A 25,411-nucleotide genomic window follows, 5' to 3' on the forward strand; every position below is an offset into this window, starting at 1 on the left:
GGATCGCAGGAGCAAAAGGGAAGGAAGGCCCCCAAAACAGTGGGGGAGGGAGGGAGGGGGTAGTCTACATCCACGGAGCCGCTACACCGAAGCCTCTTGGTCTACACGCCTTTTCTTCTCCGCTCCTCCCCTGTTTCCACCGGTTGCCAAAACTCGTGGCACATGAGATGGCGCCCCGCAGGTCGCGGACGCTTCCATCTATCCCTCCGGAGCACGCGAAAGCACTGATCGGCCTCGCATGAATTGTGCTTCGGTGTCTTCGCTGTTTTTCGTTGCTTACACAATACATGTATGCGATTTATCCCCCTCAACAACGCCGACGAGTGCTACTTCGTGCCCACAGTGCGCTCGGTTGCCCAGACTGATGAGCACAAACACACACGTATACCTTTGTGCATGCTTTCTGGCCATCTGTAAAGTCTTTACCACGCTACATGAGCATCCTTATCCAAGCCGCAAAAACTTCATAGACGACTGAAAAACTGGAGTCTCACTTGCTTTCCTGTTCACACGATCTCGAATCCTCGCATACCCTCCTCCATCATTTCGCCAGCCGCCGCAGTTTCGCCGACTGACGCAACGACTGTGCCACAAGAGCACCAGATGCGCTGAAACCGGCTTGCAGACCACGAAAGGGAAAGGCAGCACTAAAGACCACGCCCTCGAAAAGTGAACTGTAATAAACGCCGCCCACGATTTATGTATGGGTGTGCTTCTTCTAGTTCCGACTGACGCGCGACCCGGTTTTACGGAATGCTAGGCGGGCTCTTCGTTCCCCTCATTCCCTTCGCCAAGTGGCGTACCGCGGTCCGTGGGGTTGTGAAAGCACAGACTTCCCCCCCCCCACCACCACAAACAAGCAACCAAACAAATAACAACAAAGAAAAAAAGAAACGCTCTCAGCATTCCGCGCACGCGCATCCGCCAAAATCAAATGAAAATAAAAAATACCAAAGAGAACACAGAACGTACGCCCCGACACGTTTTCCGAAGTGCTGGAGAACGACAAACAAAAGAGAGCGAAAGAGGACAGGAGGCCGTTCGCTCTCTCTCTCTCCACACACACACACGCACACACACACACACACACACACACACACAAACGAAAATAACGCAGCGCGTCTTCGCTGACGGATAAGGGATCGGAGAACAACAGAAATGAAAGCCAAGCGACAGACAGATACACAGCGGCCGAGGGAGCGAGGGGGCGACACGTGAAGCAAACAGAAAGAAAAAGGATATATTGCGGCTTCTTCGGATGGGGGTGACTGTGAGGTACATGCGTTAGCTACGCACGCGACGAACGAGCGCGGCGAGCCCCAAGCAGAGGGCAATGGGGGGGACGCAAGAGGACGGCACTCCAACATACTCAGAGAGCCCCCCCCCCCTCCAGAGAAGCGAGACACACATAAGAAAACACACAGAAACAAAAGGGAAAGAGTCATGCTCTGCGTCAAAAAAAAACGAGAACGAAAAAAATAATACATATGGATTCTGGGGAAAGGAAAGGCGAAAAAGACGAGAGATGTAAACTCAAAGGCTGGCGAAAATAGACACACTCCAACGCAAACACGCAGACACACACCCGGCTCAGAAGAAAACGGCATGCGTCGTGTGTGGGCTCATACTCTTCCTCCCTACAGGGGCCCCGCACACTCACGCGAGCGTGCACGCACGCCTCGGAGAATGGAGTAACCGCAGCAGCAGCAACAGCAGCGACCCCGAGGAGGGAGGGGGCTAATGAAGCACGACAAGAAGTACAGGGAGGCAAAGCTACGATCTGTCACGAAAGAAGGAAAGAGAGAAACCATTGTGCGAGGCCGCTTCTACTGCGATCCATTTCACACGAAGAGCGCGTCGCAAACAAACGAGAAATGCGCGTCGTTCGTAGCACGCGCTCACTCAGCGCCCATCAATGTACAGCGTTTCCTTCACGAGAGCTTCCGGTTTCTGGTGGTACAGAGGTGGGGGGAGCGGAGCAGTTTGATAGAAACGCAGCAGTGCTTACGGAGGCGAGACGCTGTGAACCTCTGCTTCCACGCCGCACTGCAAGGCTGCAAGATTCTTTTCGCATTTGCAGCCCGGTTGAAGGTCCTGCCGCCGCACCCCGCTGACTGCGGAGAGCCCCCATCCCACACGCGATCGGCCACATCGCCAGACTGCATTTCTCAGGTTTGAGCGCATCACTGGCACACCCCATTAGCCTTTGTTTAGCTTAACAACACGGGTCTTCTTTCCGTAGCTTTTCGAGGTGTCTTCCTTCCTTCTGCATCAAGGCAGCAGCCAACCCCTCATCCTTACTTTATGTGTTTTGAAACATCCACGAAAAACAGAAGAGGTTAGCTGTAGTAGTAATGTTAGTAGTAACAAGCAGGAATAAAGCAAGGGGTGGTGTTACTGAGAGGCGGAGTGGTGCGCGCAGATATCGTGTACGTTAGCGACCAGTGCTTAGCCAAGACGAAGAAAACAAAGCGAGAGAGAGAGAGATCCACTACCATGCGTGTTGCATAAATCTTATGTCCCCCTTTTTCTTCTGCACCTCGAATGCGGTAGGCAGAGAGAAAGACCGAGAAGGTAAACAACACGGACGAAAGTGGCGGCGAAGATAGCTGCAAAGTGGAAACACAGCTAAAAAAATAAACAATGCAACGCGCGCACGCACAGAGAAGAGAAAAAAGAAACATCGAGAGACGAGAAGCGGTCAGTCAATCCACGGCAAAAGAGAGAGAGAGAGAGAGTAGACACACATACAAACACGTATATATATATATATATGTACATATGGATGCATATGGATGTACCTCAGAATACTGCCCAACAAGAATGCGAATTCCACCAGCGGCATGTTGTGTTTCTATTCGTCCGCGCGAAAGCAACACACACACACACACACACACACACACACACGAAGAAGCAAACCTTTTTTTCGCTGTGTTTCTTGCTTTGCTCCCTTTTGTGTGTGTGTGTGTGTGTGTTTTCGTTGCTGTCGCTCCATGGGGGGTTTTCCTCACCTCCCGCTTATCTGGTGTTTTCACACCGGTGTATGGGTGACGTACACAAAAAAAAAACGTTCGTTTATTGACGCCACCTTTTGTGTTTTCTGACCCGCTTAGTTTTTGTTTTTTTCTGCCCCGCTGTCGCTTGCTCTCTCGCGCACGCGATACGCAAGCATTCGGATGGGGGAGGGGTGATCATACGCTCTCTTGCCATCTCCCTTTCTTTAGTGCCTTCTTATGTTTGTTTCGTTTGTTTTGGGGCGTGTCGTGTTTTCTTTCCCAAGGCAGCATAGCGCACCGTGACGCGGCGCACGCTGTATCTCACATTTTTCCTCTTACGGCGGGAGGGAGAGAGAGGAATCGCGCTTGCAGGTCTCTCGCTGTGGAAGCTCTTGCGAAGGAGCCGAAAAGAACGATTGCATGAAAGAGATGGGAGGGGAGAAGACACCGGAAGGCCAAGAGCGGAACTCAAAAACGACGATCCTCGCGCTTAAACCGGAGCAGATGAGAAGGGAGGCACCGACCTTCGTCGGCACGGTTGCACGCTCCTCACGGTTTTCTTTTTCTGTCCCACTACACTCTCCATGACTGCTGAGTGTGCAGACGTGCGCGTGCCCCCCGCCAACCGATGCGCCTGCTAGGTGCTCACCCCGTCCACCGGTGGTCAGTCGCTCTTGTTCTTCGCCTCCAGCGCCAGCGCCGCCTCGGCCTGTTTCGCCCGCTCCTGGCGCACGAAGCGGCGGAAGCGGAGGTGCACCAAGATGGCCGCTATTGTGGACATGGCGTTCACTGCCATGAGGATAAGCATCTGATTCCGCACACAAGACGGCTGATTGCAGTTTGGGGCTGTGCCAAGGCGGCTGGCCTCCTTGTCGAACATGCCGCCAAACATAAAGCGGTTTAGGGCAATGGTGCTGACAAAGCCGGAGGAGAACATGAAGTTATAGTGCTTGCCAATGTCATTCGCGTAGACGATGCGCACGCTCAGAGCACCAAGGCCCCAGCCCATACCGGTGCCTATGGAGCCAAGCAGGAAGGGCAGGACAAGACCCTCCGCTGGGATCACCGCGAAGAGGAGGTAGGAGGCGAACAGCAGCACCGCACCAACTGGAAGGAAGGTGGTCGTCAAGATCTCGTTCGTGGAGGTCGTCTTGCGCCGAATGAGCCACATGTCGAGAGTGCCGCTGACGATACGGCCAATGGCGCTGCCGACGCCGATGAGGGCGACATAGAGAGAGAGGCGGGACTGATCATACACGCCGAAGTTCTTACTGCGGTATATCTGCGCTGCGTTCATCTGCATCACGGTGCCGGTACCCCACATGCCGAAGAAGCTGACCCAGAAGAGCCACAGATCGATCGTGAGGAGGTTGCGCCAGAACGATTGGTGGTATTGTGGGTCGCCGGCAACGTTCGTCTGCGGCGCAGGAGCGGCTCCCTCTTCCTCCACCACAGTATTCGACTTCCGCGGGCTTGCGGTCTCGTCCTCCTCGTAGGTTTGTATCCCACTGGCAGTTTCATCACCCTCTGCCACCGCCATCGCATCAGCGTCAGCCGGATTCGCGCTGCCTGCGCCGCTAGCACGCTGCCTGTCAGTTGGGTTCTGCACGGTCGTCGGCTCCCTGCTGACGCTGCTCCGCTGCTGCGCGGCGTCGCCGGCATCAGCCGCGGCCTCCACCTCATCGATGTCCGCAAGCTCGGTCTCGCGGACAGCCTCCGCCTCCTCCGGCACGTCGTCCGAGTAGCCAAGGCTGGGGTAGTGGGGGTGACGCTTCTTGATGACGGGGTAGCGCCCGAGGAGCTGGATAGGTAGCGCCATGAGGGAGAAGAGCGCTAGCAGAAACACCGCTATCACAGAGATGGTGAGGTAGCCGCTCTTCTTGGTGGGCACGTAACCTGTCACGATCGAGCTGATGGCGAGAAAGATGAGGTTGGCACCGATCACGGAGCAACCAATGTACAGACGTCGGGAGGAGGCGTGCTGCTTGCCGTAGACAGCCAACGTGGCTTTCCTCTCAGCGGCCTGCTCCTCAGTGAGGCGGTTCCGCTGAAACTGGCACGGCGTGTACGGGGCGAGGTCAATAAGGTAGCAGCCCAGCAAGGCGCAGAAAAATATCTGCGCGCCGACAAAGTAGGCGTAGCCCGAGTAGTTGCTTGCATGCTTCGCGTCCAGGTTAAGGAACCAGCCGTTGAAGTACGCCATGAGGACCGATGTACCAAGGCCAGAGAAGGTCTTCTGGATAATCACCATGTACCCGCGCTCCAGCGGAAAGTTGACCATGAGCGGCATCAACGTTGCCACGTCCATGGCTGGGCATCCGAAGTACAAGATGGCATTGAAGATGCAAAACTGGACGAGAGCCACTTCTTTGCTCTTGCTCGTGATGATATCGTCGAAAGCGAGCCCAAAGAGAAGGAAGCCGAGAAAGCCCAGAAAGCCGGCAATCGGAAACAGCACCTTCGGCCCGGCAAAGTCGAACAAAATGCCGGCAAAGAAGACAAGATAGCCGCAGCAGTTGCCCACGGTGCTGATCGTTGTGATGTCCGCCTGATTGAAGCTGTACTTGTTCCGCAGGTGCTCCGTGAAGATGCTGAAACCGTACGTGGAGCTAATGGCAAGACCCACATACACGCCGGCCATCAGCATCCGTGACCGGTAGAGCTCATCTACAACGAGCTTCATGATGCACTGCGTACTTTATGGTGGCGTTTTTGTTTTATTTTCGTCTGTGGGTGTTTAAGAGAGCTGGTGCCGTGGTTAAGCGGCTCCTTTCCGTCCTGAGGAAGAAACAACAGAAAATGAGAAGAGATCAGTGGAGGGGAGGGACGTAACCTGCTATGGAACAGTGAGAAAGGAAAACACACGCACACACACACACACAAAGAAAACGTCGGGATGGCGCAGAAATGGAGAGTGGTGTGGTGAATTCAGGAGGGGAGGGGGAGGGGGGCTACAGCGACGTGTGAGTGATGGGGCGGGATGAGATGGTGTCGTCGGAGAGGGGCAAAGGGGGATGGGGAAGAGTGCGAAAGGGGGCAGGGGTTTGACATGCGATTGCTTCACCCAACACACACCTATCGTACTCGAGAGGGTGTGGGATGCGCGCGACACGGCTGATTCAGGGCAGGCGCACTTCCTCAACAATTTCGCAGGCAGCTAAGAGATAAGAAAGGGAGAAGAGAGGGCGAGAAAAGGAGTCGTGGGACAACGGGCGTTACAGTCGCGCGTACGTTGAGCATAAACGGAGGTGCAGAGAGGGATCAGCTGTCAAAGAACGGCGGGATTCCCGTGCGTGTCCAAAGAGGCGACAAGTGCAAGCAGACGCATGTATTTGCGTGGGTTTGCATACTGGTGCGTGTCGAAAGAGGCAACCGGAGAGGAGAAGGAAGCGCAGGAGGGGATGTGGAGAGGTAGTGGCGTCGCGCGCAAAGGCGAGAACAGACGCCATTCTAGCCTGGTCGCATAACACCCGCCGGATGTGTCGTACTGCACGGTGTAGCCATTGGGGTAGTCATGAGACTACCCCATTCGGCGACACGCTTGGCGACGAGAAATCGAGTCAGGGAGTGATGGGGCCAGAGACACGCTCCATAGCCGCCCATCGTCATCTGACGGGCCACCGTTCACAGAAGAGAGCGTCACACACACACACACACACATGTGCGGTTGCTCCAGCTGTGTGTGTCTTCACTGTCGGTCCCTCACGGTATCGCGCTGGGTCTTCGCGCGGCTGAGAGGCTCAACTGCCGGCGATGAAAGAGAAAAGGGTAGGGTACTGCCGGCTGCGGTGTGCAAGAGGCGAATCCATAACGTGGCGGCCAAGAAAAAACGGGACGGGAGGAAGCCATCACGCACTAGTTTCACGCAGACTCCATTTCTGTTGCGCTCACCCGCTGTCGTTTCCTTGCGGCCTGCCCCCTCCCTCACTCTCTCCCTCGACTCCTAGCTTCCACAAACGACGAGCTGACTCTACTTGGGTCGACGGACAGAGAGCCACCGCGTGCGTATACGCGGACGCCAACGCACAAGGATAGGAGAGACAGAGAGCCAGGCAGAAGGTGGGCACGCTAAAATACGCGAGGCATCCCTCTGTGCACACGCGTCCTCGATACCGCCTCCGTGTGCGCGCACTTTCCAGCCGTCGCTTCTCGCGAAGTTCCTATGGAGCAAGGCGTCACCATGATAACAAAAGGACGACGGCCCCTCAAACATCCTCGCTTTGCAGCCACAAACATTCCACGTAACGTGCCTCGCACAGGCCCAGCGCATGCCACAAGCAGCTGCGGAAGTATCTCCAAAGGCTATGACACTGAAGGCCCCATCGAAGAGGTGAAGGGAAGCAGCAGAGAAAGCGAGCAGGCGATTGCGAGGGCAAGATGCGAAGAGAGGCGGCAGTGCTGAGCGAAAGGCGTGTGGAGAGGGAAGGAAGGCGAAGCAGCAGCGCGGACGCGAGCATGTCCTCCTCCACCTTCCCTCTCACCACCCATCGCTTTACACACATGCCGTCTCCCGGGTCTCTCCCGCCTCCACCACCTTCTCCACCGTACTCCAGTTCTTTGTCCTTTGTGAAGTTAGAGAGTCGGGAAGGAGCTCTAGCGGGAGAGCGTGCACGGCATACGCTAACCCGCAGACTCCGCACACAACCAAAGCGGCTTCAGCACGAAGGCGACGGCAACAACGCTCTTCTGCGCACCCCCTAGATACACCCCGAGTCGAGGCAGCAACACCGCACCTACAGGTAGGCATGTGGGTCTCTCCCACTATCATCCTCTATCTCGCCCTGTTTCGCTCTTGTTCGTCAAAAGGCCCCACGGGCGGCAGCACCATTCAAGTTGCGCCAACTCTCGCGCGCTCACATCCTCTCTCACCACACATACACATACGCATACGCCATGTGAGATAAAATGAACTCACCAACAGACCCGATACAATCTCTGACCCCTTCAATGTATCGCACCCATCAGACACCCTTGCATGCAGGGGTGTAGAGTACGCCAGTCACGGCAGACACACACCCGGCTCAGAAGAAAACGGCATGCGTCGTGTGTGGGCTCATACTCTTCCTCCCTACAGGGGCCCCGCACACTCACGCGAGCGTGCACGCACGCCTCGGAGAATGGAGTAACCGCAGCAGCAGCAACAGCAGCGACCCCGAGGAGGGAGGGGGCTAATGAAGCACGACAAGAAGTACAGGGAGGCAAAGCTACGATCTGTCACGAAAGAAGGAAAGAGAGAAACCATTGTGCGAGGCCGCTTCTACTGCGATCCATTTCACACGAAGAGCGCGTCGCAAACAAACGAGAAATGCGCGTCGTTCGTAGCACGCGCTCACTCAGCGCCCATCAATGTACAGCGTTTCCTTCACGAGAGCTTCCGGTTTCTGGTGGTACAGAGGTGGGGGGAGCGGAGCAGTTTGATAGAAACGCAGCAGTGCTTACGGAGGCGAGACGCTGTGAACCTCTGCTTCCACGCCGCACTGCAAGGCTGCAAGATTCTTTTCGCATTTGCAGCCCGGTTGAAGGTCCTGCCGCCGCACCCCGCTGACTGCGGAGAGCCCCCATCCCACACGCGATCGGCCACATCGCCAGACTGCATTTCTCAGGTTTGAGCGCATCACTGGCACACCCCATTAGCCTTTGTTTAGCTTAACAACACGGGTCTTCTTTCCGTAGCTTTTCGAGGTGTCTTCCTTCCTTCTGCATCAAGGCAGCAGCCAACCCCTCATCCTTACTTTATGTGTTTTGAAACATCCACGAAAAACAGAAGAGGTTAGCTGTAGTAGTAATGTTAGTAGTAACAAGCAGGAATAAAGCAAGGGGTGGTGTTACTGAGAGGCGGAGTGGTGCGCGCAGATATCGTGTACGTTAGCGACCAGTGCTTAGCCAAGACGAAGAAAACAAAGCGAGAGAGAGAGAGATCCACTACCATGCGTGTTGCATAAATCTTATGTCCCCCTTTTTCTTCTGCACCTCGAATGCGGTAGGCAGAGAGAAAGACCGAGAAGGTAAACAACACGGACGAAAGTGGCGGCGAAGATAGCTGCAAAGTGGAAACACAGCTAAAAAAATAAACAATGCAACGCGCGCACGCACAGAGAAGAGAAAAAAGAAACATCGAGAGACGAGAAGCGGTCAGTCAATCCACGGCAAAAGAGAGAGAGAGAGAGTAGACACACATACAAACACGTATATATATATATATATGTACATATGGATGCATATGGATGTACCTCAGAATACTGCCCAACAAGAATGCGAATTCCACCAGCGGCATGTTGTGTTTCTATTCGTCCGCGCGAAAGCAACACACACACACACACACACACACACACGAAGAAGCAAACCTTTTTTTCGCTGTGTTTCTTGCTTTGCTCCCTTTTGTGTGTGTGTGTGTGTGTTTTCGTTGCTGTCGCTCCATGGGGGGTTTTCCTCACCTCCCGCTTATCTGGTGTTTTCACACCGGTGTATGGGTGACGTACACAAAAAAAAAACGTTCGTTTATTGACGCCACCTTTTGTGTTTTCTGACCCGCTTAGTTTTTGTTTTTTTCTGCCCCGCTGTCGCTTGCTCTCTCGCGCACGCGATACGCAAGCATTCGGATGGGGGAGGGGCGATCATACGCTCTCTTGCCATCTCCCTTTCTTTAGTGCCTTCTTATGTTTGTTTCGTTTGTTTTGGGGCGTGTCGTGTTTTCTTTCCCAAGGCAGCATAGCGCACCGTGACGCGGCGCACGCTGTATCTCACATTTTTCCTCTTACGGCGGGAGGGAGAGAGAGGAATCGCGCTTGCAGGTCTCTCGCTGTGGAAGCTCTTGCGAAGGAGCCGAAAAGAACGATTGCATGAAAGAGATGGGAGGGGAGAAGACACCGGAAGGCCAAGAGCGGAACTCAAAAACGACGATCCTCGCGCTTAAACCGGAGCAGATGAGAAGGGGGGCACCGACCTTCGTCGGCACGGTTGCACGCCCCTCACGGTTTTCTTTTTCTGTCCCACTACACTCTCCATGACTGCTGAGTGTGCAGACGTGCGCGTGCCCCCCGCCAACCGATGCGCCTGCTAGGTGCTCACCCCGTCCACCGGTGGTCAGTCGCTCTTGTTCTTCGCCTCCAGCGCCAGCGCCGCCTCGGCCTGTTTCGCCCGCTCCTGGCGCACGAAGCGGCGGAAGCGGAGGTGCACCAAGATGGCCGCTATTGTGGACATGGCGTTCACTGCCATGAGGATAAGCATCTGATTCCGCACACAAGACGGCTGATTGCAGTTTGGGGCTGTGCCAAGGCGGCTGGCCTCCTTGTCGAACATGCCGCCAAACATAAAGCGGTTTAGGGCAATGGTGCTGACAAAGCCGGAGGAGAACATGAAGTTATAGTGCTTGCCAATGTCATTCGCGTAGACGATGCGCACGCTCAGAGCACCAAGGCCCCAGCCCATACCGTTGCCTATGGAGCCAAGCAGGAAGGGCAGGACAAGACCCTCCGCTGGGATCACCGCGAAGAGGAGGTAGGAGGCGAACAGCAGCACCGCACCAACTGGAAGGAAGGTGGTCGTCAAGATCTCGTTCGTGGAGGTCGTCTTGCGCCGAATGAGCCACATGTCGAGAGTGCCGCTGACGATACCGCCAATGGCGCTGCCGACGCCGATGAGGGCGACATAGAGAGAGAGGCGGGACTGATCATACACGCCGAAGTTCTTACTGCGGTATATCTGCGCTGCGTTCATCTGCATCACGGTGCCGGTACCCCACATGCCGAAGAAGCTGACCCAGAAGAGCCACAGATCGATCGTGAGGAGGTTGCGCCAGAACGATTGGTGGTATTGTGGGTCGCCGGCAACGTTCGTCTGCGGCGCAGGAGCGGCTCCCTCTTCCTCCACCACAGTATTCGACTTCCGCGGGCTTGCGGTCTCGTCCTCCTCGTAGGTTTGTATCCCACTGGCAGTTTCATCACCCTCTGCCACCGCCATCGCATCAGCGTCAGCCGGATTCGCGCTGCCTGCGCCGCTAGCACGCTGCCTGTCAGTTGGGTTCTGCACGGTCGTCGGCTCCCTGCTGACGCTGCTCCGCTGCTGCGCGGCGTCGCCGGCATCAGCCGCGGCCTCCACCTCATCGATGTCCGCAAGCTCGGTCTCGCGGACAGCCTCCGCCTCCTCCGGCACGTCGTCCGAGTAGCCAAGGCTGGGGTAGTGGGGGTGACGCTTCTTGATGACGGGGTAGCGCCCGAGGAGCTGGATAGGTAGCGCCATGAGGGAGAAGAGCGCTAGCAGAAACACCGCTATCACAGAGATGGTGAGGTAGCCGCTCTTCTTGGTGGGCACGTAACCTGTCACGATCGAGCTGATGGCGAGAAAGATGAGGTTGGCACCGATCACGGAGCAACCAATGTACAGACGTCGGGAGGAGGCGTGCTGCTTGCCGTAGACAGCCAACGTGGCTTTCCTCTCAGCGGCCTGCTCCTCAGTGAGGCGGTTCCGCTGAAACTGGCACGGCGTGTACGGGGCGAGGTCAATAAGGTAGCAGCCCAGCAAGGCGCAGAAAAATATCTGCGCGCCGACAAAGTAGGCGTAGCCCGAGTAGTTGCTTGCATGCTTCGCGTCCAGGTTAAGGAACCAGCCGTTGAAGTACGCCATGAGGACCGATGTACCAAGGCCAGAGAAGGTCTTCTGGATAATCACCATGTACCCGCGCTCCAGCGGAAAGTTGACCATGAGCGGCATCAACGTTGCCACGTCCATGGCTGGGCATCCGAAGTACAAGATGGCATTGAAGATGCAAAACTGGACGAGAGCCACTTCTTTGCTCTTGCTCGTGATGATATCGTCGAAAGCGAGCCCAAAGAGAAGGAAGCCGAGAAAGCCCAGAAAGCCGGCAATCGGAAACAGCACCTTCGGCCCGGCAAAGTCGAACAAAATGCCGGCAAAGAAGACAAGATAGCCGCAGCAGTTGCCCACGGTGCTGATCGTTGTGATGTCCGCCTGATTGAAGCTGTACTTGTTCCGCAGGTGCTCCGTGAAGATGCTGAAACCGTACGTGGAGCTAATGGCAAGACCCACATACACGCCGGCCATCAGCATCCGTGACCGGTAGAGCTCATCTACAACGAGCTTCATGATGCACTGCGTACTTTATGGTGGCGTTTTTGTTTTATTTTCGTCTGTGGGTGTTTAAGAGAGCTGGTGCCGTGGTTAAGCGGCTCCTTTCCGTCCTGAGGAAGAAACAACAGAAAATGAGAAGAGATCAGTGGAGGGGAGGGACGTAACCTGCTATGGAACAGTGAGAAAGGAAAACACACGCACACACACACACACAAAGAAAACGTCGGGATGGCGCAGAAATGGAGAGTGGTGTGGTGAATTCAGGAGGGGAGGGGGAGGGGGGCTACAGCGACGTGTGAGTGATGGGGCGGGATGAGATGGTGTCGTCGGAGAGGGGCAAAGGGGAATGGGGAAGAGTGCGAAAGGGGGCAGGGGTTTGACATGCGATTGCTTCACCCAACACACACCTATCGTACTCGAGAGGGTGTGGGATGCGCGCGACACGGCTGATTCAGGGCAGGCGCACTTCCTCAACAATTTCGCAGGCAACTAAGAGATAAGAAAGGGAGAAGAGAGGGCGAGAAAAGGAGTCGTGGGACAACGGGCGTTACAGTCGCGCGTACGTTGAGCATAAACGGAGGTGCAGAGAGGGATCAGCTGTCAAAGAACGGCGGGATTCCCGTGCGTGTCCAAAGAGGCGACAAGTGCAAGCAGACGCATGTATTTGCGTGGGTTTGCATACTGGTGTGTGTCGAAAGAGGCAACCGGAGAGGAGAAGGAAGCGCAGGAGGGGATGTGGAGAGGTAGTGGCGTCGCGCGCAAAGGCGAGAACAGACGCCATTCTAGCCTGGTCGCATAACACCCGCCGGATGTGTCGCACTGCACGGTGTAGCCATTGGGGTAGTCATGAGACTACCCCATTCGGCGACACGCTTGGCGACGAGAAATCGAGTCAGGGAGTGATGGGGCCAGAGACACGCTCCATAGCCGCCCATCGTCATCTGACGGGCCACCGTTCACAGAAGAGAGCGTCACACACACACACACACACACATGTGCGGTTGCTCCAGCTGTGTGTGTCTTCACTGTCGGTCCCTCACGGTATCGCGCTGGGTCTTCGCGCGGCTGAGAGGCTCAACTGCCGGCGATGAAAGAGAAAAGGGTAGGGTACTGCCGGCTGCGGTGTGCAAGAGGCGAATCCATAACGTGGCGGCCAAGAAAAAACGGGACGGGAGGAAGCCATCACGCACTAGTTTCACGCAGACTCCATTTCTGTTGCGCTCACCCGCTGTCGTTTCCTTGCGGCCTGCCCCCTCCCTCACTCTCTCCCTCGACTCCTAGCTTCCACAAACGACGAGCTGACTCTACTTGGGTCGACGGACAGAGAGCCACCGCGTGCGTATACGCGGACGCCAACGCACAAGGATAGGAGAGACAGAGAGCCAGGCAGAAGGTGGGCACGCTAAAATACGCGAGGCATCCCTCTGTGCACACGCGTCCTCGATACCGCCTCCGTGTGCGCGCACTTTCCAGCCGTCGCTTCTCGCGAAGTTCCTATGGAGCAAGGCGTCACCATGATAACAAAAGGACGACGGCCCCTCAAACATCCTCGCTTTGCAGCCACAAACATTCCACGTAACGTGCCTCGCACAGGCCCAGCGCATGCCACAAGCAGCTGCGGAAGTATCTCCAAAGGCTATGACACTGAAGGCCCCATCGAAGAGGTGAAGGGAAGCAGCAGAGAAAGCGAGCAGGCGATTGCGAGGGCAAGATGCGAAGAGAGGCGGCAGTGCTGAGCGAAAGGCGTGTGGAGAGGGAAGGAAGGCGAAGCAGCAGCGCGGACGCGAGCATGTCCTCCTCCACCTTCCCTCTCACCACCCATCGCTTTACACACATGCCGTCTCCCGGGTCTCTCCCGCCTCCACCACCTTCTCCGCCGTACTCCAGTTCTTTGTCCTTTGTGAAGTTAGAGAGTCGGGAAGGAGCTCTAGCGGGAGAGCGTGCACGGCATACGCTAACCCGCAGACTCCGCACACAACCAAAGCGGCTTCAGCACGAAGGCGACGGCAACAACGCTCTTCTGCGCACCCCCTAGATACACCCCGAGTCGAGGCAGCAACACCGCACCTACAGGTAGGCATGTGGGTCTCTCCCACTATCATCCTCTATCTCGCCCTGTTTCGCTCTTGTTCGTCAAAAGGCCCCACGGGCGGCAGCACCATTCAAGTTGCGCCAACTCTCGCGCGCTCACATCCTCTCTCACCACACATACACATACGCATACGCCATGTGAGATAAAATGAACTCACCAACAGACCCGATACAATCTCTGACCCCTTCAATGTATCGCACCCATCAGACACCCTTGCATGCAGGGGTGTAGAGTACGCCAGTCACGGCAGACACACACGCAGAGGCAGTGCTCATACACAGAGACGCGCACACACCTACACACATGCACACAGGAGCGGGGGATGCGATACCAGAATAGAGCCATTCGCCCTCAGCACTCAAGCGAGTGTGTTGCGCAGCCTTGTGCACCGAGAGCACAGCCTGTGGTACCCTCTACCCAAGAAAACAAGCATGCTCAGGTGCACGTGCGTGAAAAAACGAAATAGCGGAGAGTCCAAAGGGTGGGAGGGCACGCATGCATTAGTGTGTGTGTGTGTGTTGAGGGGTAGAACGGAGAGAAAGGAGGAGAGAAAGGGGCAAGATGAGTCTTTGCGTGAGCGAAAATGAGGAACGCGCGCGCATCCCCCAAGTACGGAGAGAAACCTCGCCGGGCCCACACAGCACTCGAAGAGACAACGTTAGCGCTAGCGCGCGCACACGCGCGTACACGGGGCACGGCTACCACTGCACTCGAGAGTGGTAGTCGGTCGCTGACCACGCCCGCAGGGCGTTTTGGCGACTGCCGAAAAAGGCAAGCAACATTCTGCGCACATCCGTGAGCACGGATCCGCCGTGACAGATGCACATGAATGCGTCGAAATGCACATTTTCGTTTTCTCGTTCGTTTCCTGAATCCTGTAGCGTAACATCCCTGTCTTTCCGAGTGGAGGCGCCGCATCACATGGCCCTTTCGTCGGGAGTGCGCCTGGCATCTCGCTGACGCATAACAGTAGGAAAACGGCGAGTAAAAACGCAAACAACATATAAAGGCTGGAGAGGCGTTGGCGTGGGGCAAAGAGCATTCAGAAGGAGGCGAAAACACGAGAGGGAGAGGGGGAGGGGAAGATGCGGTGTGCAGCAGAAGAGGAATCTTCGTTGCATGCTCGAGGCTTGCGCGCTCCGACGCGGAAGCAAGAAGAGGTCCGTGGTCGGCATTCCTGTCGTCGCCGTACATCTGTGTGTGTGTGTGTGCAGTGCAACATCTTTTTTCCTCTCGATATCCCCTGCCTATCCTCTGTGCCTTTGACTACTTCACTGTTCCACCCACTTCGCGATGCTACCCTTCTCTGTCCTCGCTGGTTGGCTCAAAAACGACGATCTCCCTGCACGTTCTCTACTGTCCTTTCAAGTAGTTCTGCGTGACATGGTGATTCCTCCGCAAGCGCTGAAAAAAGGCAAATTTCAGGGCGCCCGCGTAGATGCAGCCGGAGTGAGGGCGAGAGAGAGAGAGAGAGATCCACTACCATGGCGTGTTGCATAAATCTTCTGTCCCCCTTTTTCCTCTGCACCTCGAATGCGGTAGGCAGAGAGAGAGAGAGAGAGAGCGAGAGACCGAGAAGGCACACAACACGGGCACAGACACGCAGACCAAAAAAAAGTAAGAAAGGAACCCTTCGTGGTGCACACGCATATATAGATCTCTTTCTCTCTACAGAGAGACGCACGAGAGGCAGTCGGTTCCCTTAATTGTGTTCACGCGCGTGAACGAAAAAAGAGAAGGTTCGAAAACAAACGAAAGAAAAGGATGACAAGCGTGTGACAGGGCGCCCCGTTTCATGGGGCAGACATGAGCACACGACAACACACACACACAAGCACACAATCGAGCAAGGACAAAGACAAACAACCAAAAAGGGGGCACGGGAGGCTGAGAGGCGTCCATGTGCATGCGGATGGGGGGAGAGGGTACAGTCCCTGGCAAAGCATGTTCCTCCATCATACCTAACGACGGTCGCATGAAAGCGAGGCGAAGAAATACGGAGGCGCAGCGCAAGGCAGGAGAGAGAGGTCGGCTGGACTTTTCACGTCTCGTTCGCTGCACTTCACTCCCTTCCGTTTCTCGGCAACGCTCTTTTCTTCAAGAAGCGCTAGTGAGACACAGCCACGGCACGCACGCACACATACGCCCTCTCCCCTCATTTTCACGACACACAAACAAAAACACGTGAGAAACACGCATCCAGTCAAAGGCAGCCCGCTCATCTTCTCTCCTACAGTTTCGATAGCGACCCCATTACCGCTGCCCTCATCCGAGTTCTCCTTGAACGAAAAAACAACAACGTCCACCAAGCTCACCGCAGGTGTTGAAGATGAGCACGTCACTACACGAGAGACATGAAGAAACGGTGACAGAAAGGAAAGGGGGAGAGGCACAGACAAGGAAAGGAGGAGTGCGAGTCCGCGAGATGCCTCCGGCGGGCGAGAGCAGAGCTCACCTCCCTTCCGTTCGTTCTTTTTTGTTGTTTTGCTGTTGTGAATCCAGCAGAGGCCGTGTACTTCGCCACACGTGGACAACTTCAGGCGAGAGAGAGAGAGAGAAAGAAAGAGAGAAAGAGAGAGAGAGAGAGAGAGAGAGAGAGAGAGAAAGAACAAAAACACAACACAAGAGACGAAAAAAAAACAAGAAAAAGAGTGAAACAGAAGAAAGAACATGAAAAAAACAAGAACAACAACGACAAACGATTCGAAAACTCACACACACACGCACACACGCAGGCAGGCACTCTTTCAGTAAGCAAAGAGAAAGAGAGAGAGAAGGGAGTGTAAAAGAGAACACGGAAAGAAAAGAGGGCGAGGGAAAGATGCAGAGCAGCAGCAGCAGCAGCACAAAAAACAACAACCCACATGCACACGTACACCTGAAGTGGGAGCAGAACTGGCTCGAAAATGGTGCGGCTCGAGTAAGAGGGAAAAAGAATGGGCGCGCTTAGAATCCTTTGAGCCTGGCGGCCAGAATGATCACAAGAAAACAGTCTAAAGAGTTGCATATATTCTTCTCCTCGGCATCGGCACTAGCTTCATATTTTTTCCGTTCGTGAGTTCAAGCGTCTGGCAGCGATGGAGTGTGTGTGTGTGTGGGGGGGGGGGTGGAGACAGAGAAGAAGCAGGCGTTGCCTCATGCGTTGCTCTAGTCGAGCAAAAGTCATGCACGTCGTCACCGTGGAATGTTCGTCGTCACGGCGAATCCGAAAAGAATGTATGCTCCTACGAGATAAGTTGTCCAACGCGTCTTGCACTGGCTGCTACGAGACACAAAGTGTGAGTGGCAGCAAGCATACACACGCGCAAACACGCGCCCATTCCCCATCATGACAAGCCAGAAACCAAAAAGAGACTTCGCTTTTTCTTCTTCATTTCTGTTTTTTGTTTTCATCGTGCGCATCACTTGTTTGTCATTTCCAGTTTACCTCACACCTCTTCCTCTACGTCCTATATGTGTCGCCGTGTGTGCACGACTTTTCGAGCGGGTCGTGAAGGGGCGCACGTGCCTCCCCGCTCTCACGCACACGCGTGACCGAGTCTCATCAGTGTGCAGAGAGAGAGAGAGAGAGCGAGCGAGCGAGGGAGCGAAAAAAAAAATTCAGGGCATCGATAAGACAGACATATAAAAGCACACAAGAGCGGTGAGAACTAAAAAGAGGGGAGGGACGCAGACATTCAGCCAGCTTGATAACGAGCATACAACAAGAAGAAAGGAGGAGGAGTGAGAAGAGAAAGAGGAGGGTGGGGGTCCACCACACAAGAGAAGAGTCGGAAGATCATGAAGAACCTACGAAACGCTCCCTTCCGTATATACACACACAAATCTGTTTAAGAAGAGAAATCACAGAGATAGAGAGGGCGCGGACGAAAACAGAAAACATAATCATGAGAAAAGCCAGCAAGGGGACGGGAAGCAAACAAAAACGCTCCCCAATCACATCTGTACATGCACGATTCATCGACGGTGTTCTTACTCTTCCACTTCTCTCTTCTCGCGTACGTGAGAAACTGATGTGCCGGTGTATGGGAATGCCTTGCGAGCGTACATTTTCTATTGTCTTTATTTATTTATTATTTTGCGTCTGTGTGTGTGTCTGTGTTTGAGTGTGTTTTTTGTGCCTTTTTTCCTCGTTTATGCTCTATAGAACAACCGATGGTGTCGTTCCGACAACAACATGCGATCTACCACAGACACACACACACACATACACATACACATACACATACACATACACATACACAGACACACACACACACACAGAGACAAGGATACAGAAAACAATGAAAATAGCGAAAAAAGTTCGAGAAAAAAAATCGTGAAAGAGCCTGCAGAAACAACAAAAAAAAAACGAGAGGGAGCGGGGGAGGGGAGAGGAGGGGAGAAAGATCCATCGTTTCGTCATCCCAAGCGAAAAACAAATTCCTTGAGGACACTCGACACAAGCGCTAGGAACGCAAGACCTCCTGCGTGCCGCTGCAGGTGAACGGGAGGGAGGAGGCGGATGCCCCCCCCCCCCGGATGCGCCTCTTCTTCCGTCTTCTGCTGCCGCCGGAGAAATAGGGACGCGAGATGAAACAAAAAAAAAACCTGCGGTAGACACAGCCTTCTCCGAAAACCGAAAACAACGATCAAATGAGAGTGCACCTCAGCAGGGTCTTTCCTTTTCCTCTGCATCATGCCCGCTCTCCCACACACAGCATGCAGTCTACGCTTGAGACGGCCCGTCACAGGCCCCATCCGCCTGGTGCGAAGCGGCCGTAGGCCGCACGCATTGCGGCAATGCGCCGATTCAGTCACCTCAGCACGGACCCTGCCTCTAACGCGGCCCGCCCACCCTGCCCCGCAGGTCGCCTCACCGCCGCCCCTACTGCGCTGGCCGTCCCCAGGGTGCATCCCCTCCTCGGGGTGGCTCCGGCTCCCTTCACCAGCAAGGGCAGCGGGGGTCGGGCGAGACACGCTCAAGCCACGCTGACACTCTGCAAATCATATGGATGGCACAGACGTGCCCAGCGTCTTTGTGGGTGCTTGCACCTGTCACCCCGCGAGTGGTGTGGCACGCGGCAGGCATAGGTGTGCGGGTGTGAGTCGGAGGGGGGAGGGGCGTACTTGGCTTCAGCAGACAGAGTGGCTGCACCGGGTCCTGGAGCCAAGCTTGCGCTGACTCTCGTCATCAGAATCGTGGCTAGAACGGCAAGAAAAGAGCTTTTGCCTTCGCTGCACTTTCTGGCGCCACTATATAAAGCTGTTTCCACGTGGGGGAGAGGAAGTGCGGAGGAACAAGGCAGGTACCGGCGTGAATCACGCAGGTCCTGGGAAGGTGTCTTCTCTTCGAACGCTTCCAAGGCATGGGGGTCCCTTACTGAAGGTTGTCTGCGCAACTAGGCTCAACGCTCTTGGCCTCTTTCTCCGCACATGCCGCGGCCTTCTCAGCGCGGTGCTTGAGAACGAACCTGCGGTAGCGCAGGTGGAGCCATGTGCTACCAACGATCGCCGTTACGTTCACGCACAGCAGGATGACGAAGCTGTTGGCGACGCACTTCTTGCCGGCGCAGACGGGGTAGATGGGGACCCTGCCCGCAGCCAAGTCGGCATCGCGGTTCGCCTTGGCCTGACGATCATACATCTCGCCGTAGCCAAAGCGATTCAGCGCGATGACTGCAATGAAGGCGCCGACGTACATGAAGTTGTAGTACTTGCCGATGTCCTTGGCAAACAGCGTGCGCACCGTCAGCGCCGTGCAGGCCCAGCTGAAGCCGTTGCCGAAGGAATCGAAGAAGAAGCCAATAACGATGGCCTTCGACTCTAGTGGGAGGGCCAGCAAGAAGATGAGGCCGACCACCATGCAGATGGAGGCCACCGGATACGCGATGGTGATGACCGGGCGCGTCTCGGAGGGCTGGCAGTTTACCATGAACTCGAGGATACCCATGGACAGGCGGCCCAGCGCACTCGCCACGCTGATGATGGCGGAGTACATCGTGTTCGTCTTTCGCTCGTATTTATTATTCGATAGTGACTGGTAGATCTGAGCCGAATTGAAGGCCATGACCATGCCGCAGCCCCAGGTTGCCATCGTGTTCCACCAGCACAGCCAGATGTCGGGGCGCTTGAGGCTCTGCCAGAAGGTCGTCTGATACTGCGGATCCTGGTCGGAAATCATCATGCGCGCCTTGTTCTCGTCCTCCAGCATCACGGCATCCTCGAAGGCGACTTGCCGGTGCACCAGCGCCTCATCAGAGGAGTCCGGCACCTTCTTTCCCTTCTTGTCGACCTCACAGTGGCCGTCCTTCAGGTACACCTCGCCAAGCACGTTCTCATCCTCGGCCATTTCTTTGACGGCGGGCTGCAGCACACGCTTCTCATCCTCGTTCTCGAAGCTCATCACCTCGTCCTCCGGGTAGTCGGGGAGGTCCTTGCTCGGCTCCTTCTCCATCCCACCCAGAAACGGGAGCGGGGCCGCCATGAGACCCAGGCATAAGACAAGCACCATGATCACGACCGTGTTGCCCATGCGCGCCGTGTCGCTCGGGTTTGCGTACGCTACACAGAAGGACTGCACTGTCAGGTAGATGACAAGCGCAATAATGATGCCAAAACCAAGGTAGAAGCGAGCCATCGGCGGGTACTGCGTCAGGTAGGCGCGCTCCGTCAGGCGGCGGCGCACCTGCATCTTCTCCGGCACGCGGGTTTTCTCGTGATCAAGGATGTGGTAGGGGGGAAAGCGGATAAAGATGACTGCCACGGTGCCCAGGCAGACAATAAGCGCTGCCATGAAGAACATGTAGTGCGCATCACTGTTCCGGAAGAAGCTATAGTTGATGAGGGCCAGGATGGACGCACCGAGGCCAGTGAAAGTCTTCATGATGGCCACAACAGGGCCCTTCGTCAGCGGAAAGCTGCCCAGCACAGCCATTAGGGAGCCCGTGTCGAAGGAGGAGCAGCCGAGGTTCATGATGGCGCAGAAGACGGCGAGCGTGGGAACGTTACCCTTGATGTTGCCGTTGAAGGCAAGACCGTAGAGGACGGCACCCAATGTAGTGAGAAGTGTTGCGCAGATGAGGACGGGGACGGGTCCAGCGTAGTCGAGCAACATACCACCGGGGAAGGTCGCACAGCCCACCACGACGCCGACTGTGGTGATGATCGTCAAGTCAGAGCTGCTGAAGTTGAATAGCTCAATGAGGTCGTTGCTGAAGATGTTGAAGCCGTACAATGTGGAGATGCACGCGCTGGCGCATAGACCTCCAACAAGAATGAGAAAGCGAGAGATCTCGCTGATCCGGTAGGTGTGTTCTGTGATCATTTTTTATGCCTCACTTGACGGAGTGTGCAGGCATATGCAGGCGTGAGAAAGAGGTGGGGGAAGGTCGGTGCGTTACGACAACGGAAAGCGGTCACAGAGGCTCAGGAAAGTACAGGCACAAACTTAATCACCGAGAAAGACCGAGCGTGAGAGAGGAGGAGGAGGACAACCGCGGCAGCAGGAGGAGAGACGAGGGAGTGAAAAACGTAGGCGCCACAAGAAGCGAGTAAAGACCTGAAAATCAAGAGATCAGTGGTTTTGGGAAAGGAGGGCAACAGAGAAAATGGAACGGAGGGAAGAAAATTGGTAGCGATGTTTGTGAGCAGGTACGTGCGTGGGTGCGGGTGTGTGCATCTGCGTGTGTGTGTGTGTGTGGCTGTATCGGGTGCACTTCTTTTTATGGTGGTGGTGGGAGAGGGAGGAGGTTGTGCCGTCCTTCTCTAAGCTTACGGCATGGATTCTTAGCAAAGAGGGGGAGGGGGAGGAGGATAAGGGAGGTTTTGGTTTGTTGAATCTGCGGAAAGAAAGAGGTTTAGACAGGGGCGCCGGCACACAGTCACGTATGCAGCAAGAGAAGAACAAGCAAGCAGCTGAAAGAGAATTAAGGGAGTGGGCGAGGAGAGGAGCTCTCTGTTTCGTTGGAGTTCTGCGCTTCCTTTCAGGAAATCAAAGGAGACGTATTCGTATGTGGGTGGGGGGGGAGGAAGGGACAAGCGGGACTTGCTTGCAGGTGGAAAAGCAGCTGCACCACGTCGTAGCGAAAGAGACCAAGGTGGAACCTGTGTGTCGGTTCGGTTTGTCTGCTTGTGTAGCGGGACGGCGAGAGAGGGGGAGGGGGGGGGCGAGACAGTGTTTCTTCCCCGTCGCGTTCGCTGGGTTCGCTGGTCTGTGCAGATGAGAGGAGGAGAGAAAGACTGAAGGAAGAAGAAGGCGAATGCAAAGGAGGACGAACGCAGACAGACATGGCACCGTGTTGGTGTCGTGAGCACACATGTGGTGGAGTGGAGGTGGGAGTGGGTCCAAGGCGCCCCACATATGCGCACCAGGGGGAGAGAGGGGGTGGCACATGGATTGCGTGAGAAACACATACCACATGATGGCATCCGTTGTGTGACGCGGGGGAAGAATGTGGAGAGGAGAAGGAGAGAAAGGGAGTGCACATACGCGGTCAGGGAGGAGGCCAGAGAGGAGCAAAGGCGGCGTGGGAGGAGGGTGCGGGAGCGGAGGGGAGAGAGACGCTGGCGTATCTCGCGTTCCATGGGCTTGGAGACTGGGCGTCAAAGATGGAGCACGGCGGCAGGTACGCCTCGCACATGTACGTGCATCCCTCTGTTTCTCACCCTCCTACCTCGTCGCGCTGGCGCTGCTTCACGGATGGGGTTACTCCTTGATGTCGCAGGATGGTTGAGACGCCCCTTCTTTTGTTCGCTCGGATTTGTCTGTCTTCGTCTGCTTGACGACCCTCGTGAACGGAGCACTACAGCGAGTCGCATACACGTGCATGCGTACCTGAAAAAACAAAACTAACAACGACGCGGAAAAAAAAATCCGCACATACGTCACAGAGGACGGGCAAGGGCGTGCGCGCACACACTCCCTAGCGCCGCAGATGATGGAAGGGGCCCTGGATGAAGGTTTGCAAAACGCGCCGCTCACGGTCTCCTGCTAAATGATCATGCCGGCCAACAGCAGAACTAGCGGAATGAGCAGGAACCAGGCAACACGCAGCGACGGCAGAGCGTTGGCGACATTGTCCGTAAGGCTTCCCAGAGGTCCACCACTCACCGCCCCTGCTGGAGGGAACAGGGGGGAGGAAGAGGTCGAGCGGGGTTGCACAACAACATCGCGGCTCAGTATTTTTGACGATGGCGATGCCGCCACCGAGGAAGGTACACGCGGCACGGCGTACGGCAGTGTTGTTAGCGCCACGTTTTGGGCAATGTCAGCACTCACCACGTCGTTTTCAGAGGAGACGGCCACGCATGAGACCGGCTCCTTGTGCAATGCGGGGTAGCGCCGCGCCACAGATTTGTTCGGTGAAGGGCGAATTTGATCTGCTTGCCAGTGAGGCGGCTGCGCGGAGTCGTGGCTCAGACGCAGAGATGCTACCCAACCCTCGACCGTGCCAGCAATCCAGCGCGCGGGGACAGCAGCGCCGAGAGGGTTTGCTGAAACCCGGGACGCATAATCTCCCGGGGGCCCATCCGTGTAAACGGCCAGCGACGTGATGGCGTCACTTAGCACCGGGGCTGGGTCTTCCCGCGCCCACTGCACCTTCAAGCCCAGAGATCCGATACTATCCCATGTACAGGAGGATGGCACAGACGACGTTAGTGGCGTCACCTCTACTGAGCCGTGAATTACGTACGACTCGTTCGTCACGGAGTTGTAGACCACCACCATGATGCCGCACAGCGGGCCGTGCGTCGGCGCACCCCCTGCTTGCAGAGACTGCCACGTGAGTCGACGCCGCATATCGGCCTGCTGAGCGGCGTCGATGTCGCCCCAGCCGAAGAGACGCACCAGGCGAAGAGAGGAAGTCAGCAGCTTGAACGGTAGCGGAAGCATGTCCTCCGTTAAGGTCAACGCGGTGCTCACGGTGGCGGCCGCCGCAGTGTCCGACTTGGCCTCTGTTTGCACCTTTTCAGCGGTGGTCTCTTCTCCTTGAACGACAGACGCCTTGTGACTACGTGAGCGGATGTAGCGGCGCCGCAGGCGCACAGTGCTCAGCACCAGCGTCTTGTTCAGCAATAAGGCGGCAACAACGAGATGCTCCTGCAGGCGCGCCTTACAGGGCCGCTGCGACAGCGACGACGCTCCGTTGCTCGCGTCGGCTTGCACAATGCACACCCGGCTCACGCTCAAATCGTTCACACGCGCAGGCAGCTGCCATGAAGCCACGGGGGCGGCCTCGGTTCGCACGCGCGGAACGCGTCGTTGCAGAACCGCGCCAGAATCACCGTTCGTAGTCTGGTCAGCGTATCTGGCCCTGTACGCGTCGAAGTCCTCATCCTCAAAGCTGTCCGGCACGAGATCAGTGAGAGCGAACGCGAGCACACCATTGTCATCGTGTGAGACAAGGACCAGGTTGTGGACGAGCGCAATGGGCTTCTTGTCGGGGTTCTTTGCGTCATTCGGCACTTCGATGCGGGCCAACTGGCGGAGGTAGCGGCGCAACTCTACGTCTCCGCTGGCGTTGGCAGGCGCGCTGGCCGCAGAAGATGCAGAGGGTTCCGTGGCTTGCGAGGTCGACGGCTCGGGGCCGCGAAAAACACCGAGAAGCGAGAAGGACGCCATGGTGCTGAGCGCGACAAACCCGACGAGGCCGTCAAGGACGCGCCGCTGGGCATCGGTCCAGTCCAGCGCCGCCGGTTCAGTGGACGCGCCGCTGCGTGCTTTCCCGTCATGCGCACTCGCCTCAAAAGGAAGAAACGATGAGGTGCACCACGGAATGTCGTCTGAGCCGAGATCCACTGCTGCTGCGAAGCTCCACACTGGCGACGCGGCTGCTGCTGGCGCCGAAGACGTAGCGGGTGCCTTGGCGGTGGGGTCCGCCTTCGACGCGCTGCTCAGTGACTGCACACGCAACAGCAGGGCAATGTTCGGCATGCCAAAGCGCCGGCCGCCGCCGCCGGCTCCTATGAGTGCGTGATGCGCATCCACGAAAATGGCCGTGTAGATGGGCGACGGCACCTGCAGCACGTTTTCCGCACGCCCTGTCGCAACCACCTCGTCAGCCCTAAGCACCGCGCGCAGGGGAAGCGGGCTGACGGCGTCGCACCGGTCCGCCATTGCGGGAAGGCGGAGGGGAGTAGGGAAGGGCCCTTACGAATAAGAGAGTACAAAGGCGAACGAGAATACACCAAACAGAGAGAGAGAGGGAAGTGGACAAAGGTGCTGATCCCCACCTCGGCAAGTTGCGATACGCTA

The 25,411-nt window shown here is 56.2% G+C and overlaps 4 protein-coding genes across 4 annotated transcripts; all 4 read right to left on the minus strand.

Moving 5' to 3' along the window:
• Positions 1–3,660: 3,660 nt before the first annotated feature.
• Positions 3,661–5,679, minus strand: LMJF_29_1500 (conserved hypothetical protein; the record flags this gene model as incomplete). Its single annotated transcript, XM_003722182.1, has 1 exon — positions 3,661–5,679. One exon carries the CDS (start codon positions 5,677–5,679, stop codon positions 3,661–3,663), a length of 2,019 nt encoding a protein of 672 aa, XP_003722230.1.
• Positions 5,680–10,079: 4,400 nt separating this feature from the next.
• LMJF_29_1510 (conserved hypothetical protein) lies at positions 10,080–12,098 on the minus strand (the record flags this gene model as incomplete). Its single annotated transcript, XM_003722183.1, has 1 exon — positions 10,080–12,098. The coding sequence occupies one exon, from the start codon at positions 12,096–12,098 to the stop codon at positions 10,080–10,082; it is 2,019 nt and encodes a 672-aa protein (XP_003722231.1).
• Positions 12,099–19,534: 7,436 nt separating this feature from the next.
• LMJF_29_1520 (conserved hypothetical protein) lies at positions 19,535–21,481 on the minus strand (the record flags this gene model as incomplete). The annotated part of the gene is made up of 1 exon (XM_003722184.1): positions 19,535–21,481. The coding sequence occupies one exon, from the start codon at positions 21,479–21,481 to the stop codon at positions 19,535–19,537; it is 1,947 nt and encodes a 648-aa protein (XP_003722232.1).
• A 1,665-nt stretch (positions 21,482–23,146) lies between these two features.
• LMJF_29_1530 (conserved hypothetical protein) lies at positions 23,147–25,273 on the minus strand (the record flags this gene model as incomplete). Its single annotated transcript, XM_003722185.1, has 1 exon — positions 23,147–25,273. One exon carries the CDS (start codon positions 25,271–25,273, stop codon positions 23,147–23,149), a length of 2,127 nt encoding a protein of 708 aa, XP_003722233.1.
• Between the last annotated feature and the right edge of the window lie 138 nt (positions 25,274–25,411).

Source organism: Leishmania major, chromosome 29 (genome assembly GCF_000002725.2).
Source record: "Leishmania major strain Friedlin complete genome, chromosome 29".
NCBI lineage: Eukaryota > Euglenozoa > Kinetoplastea > Trypanosomatida > Trypanosomatidae > Leishmania > Leishmania major.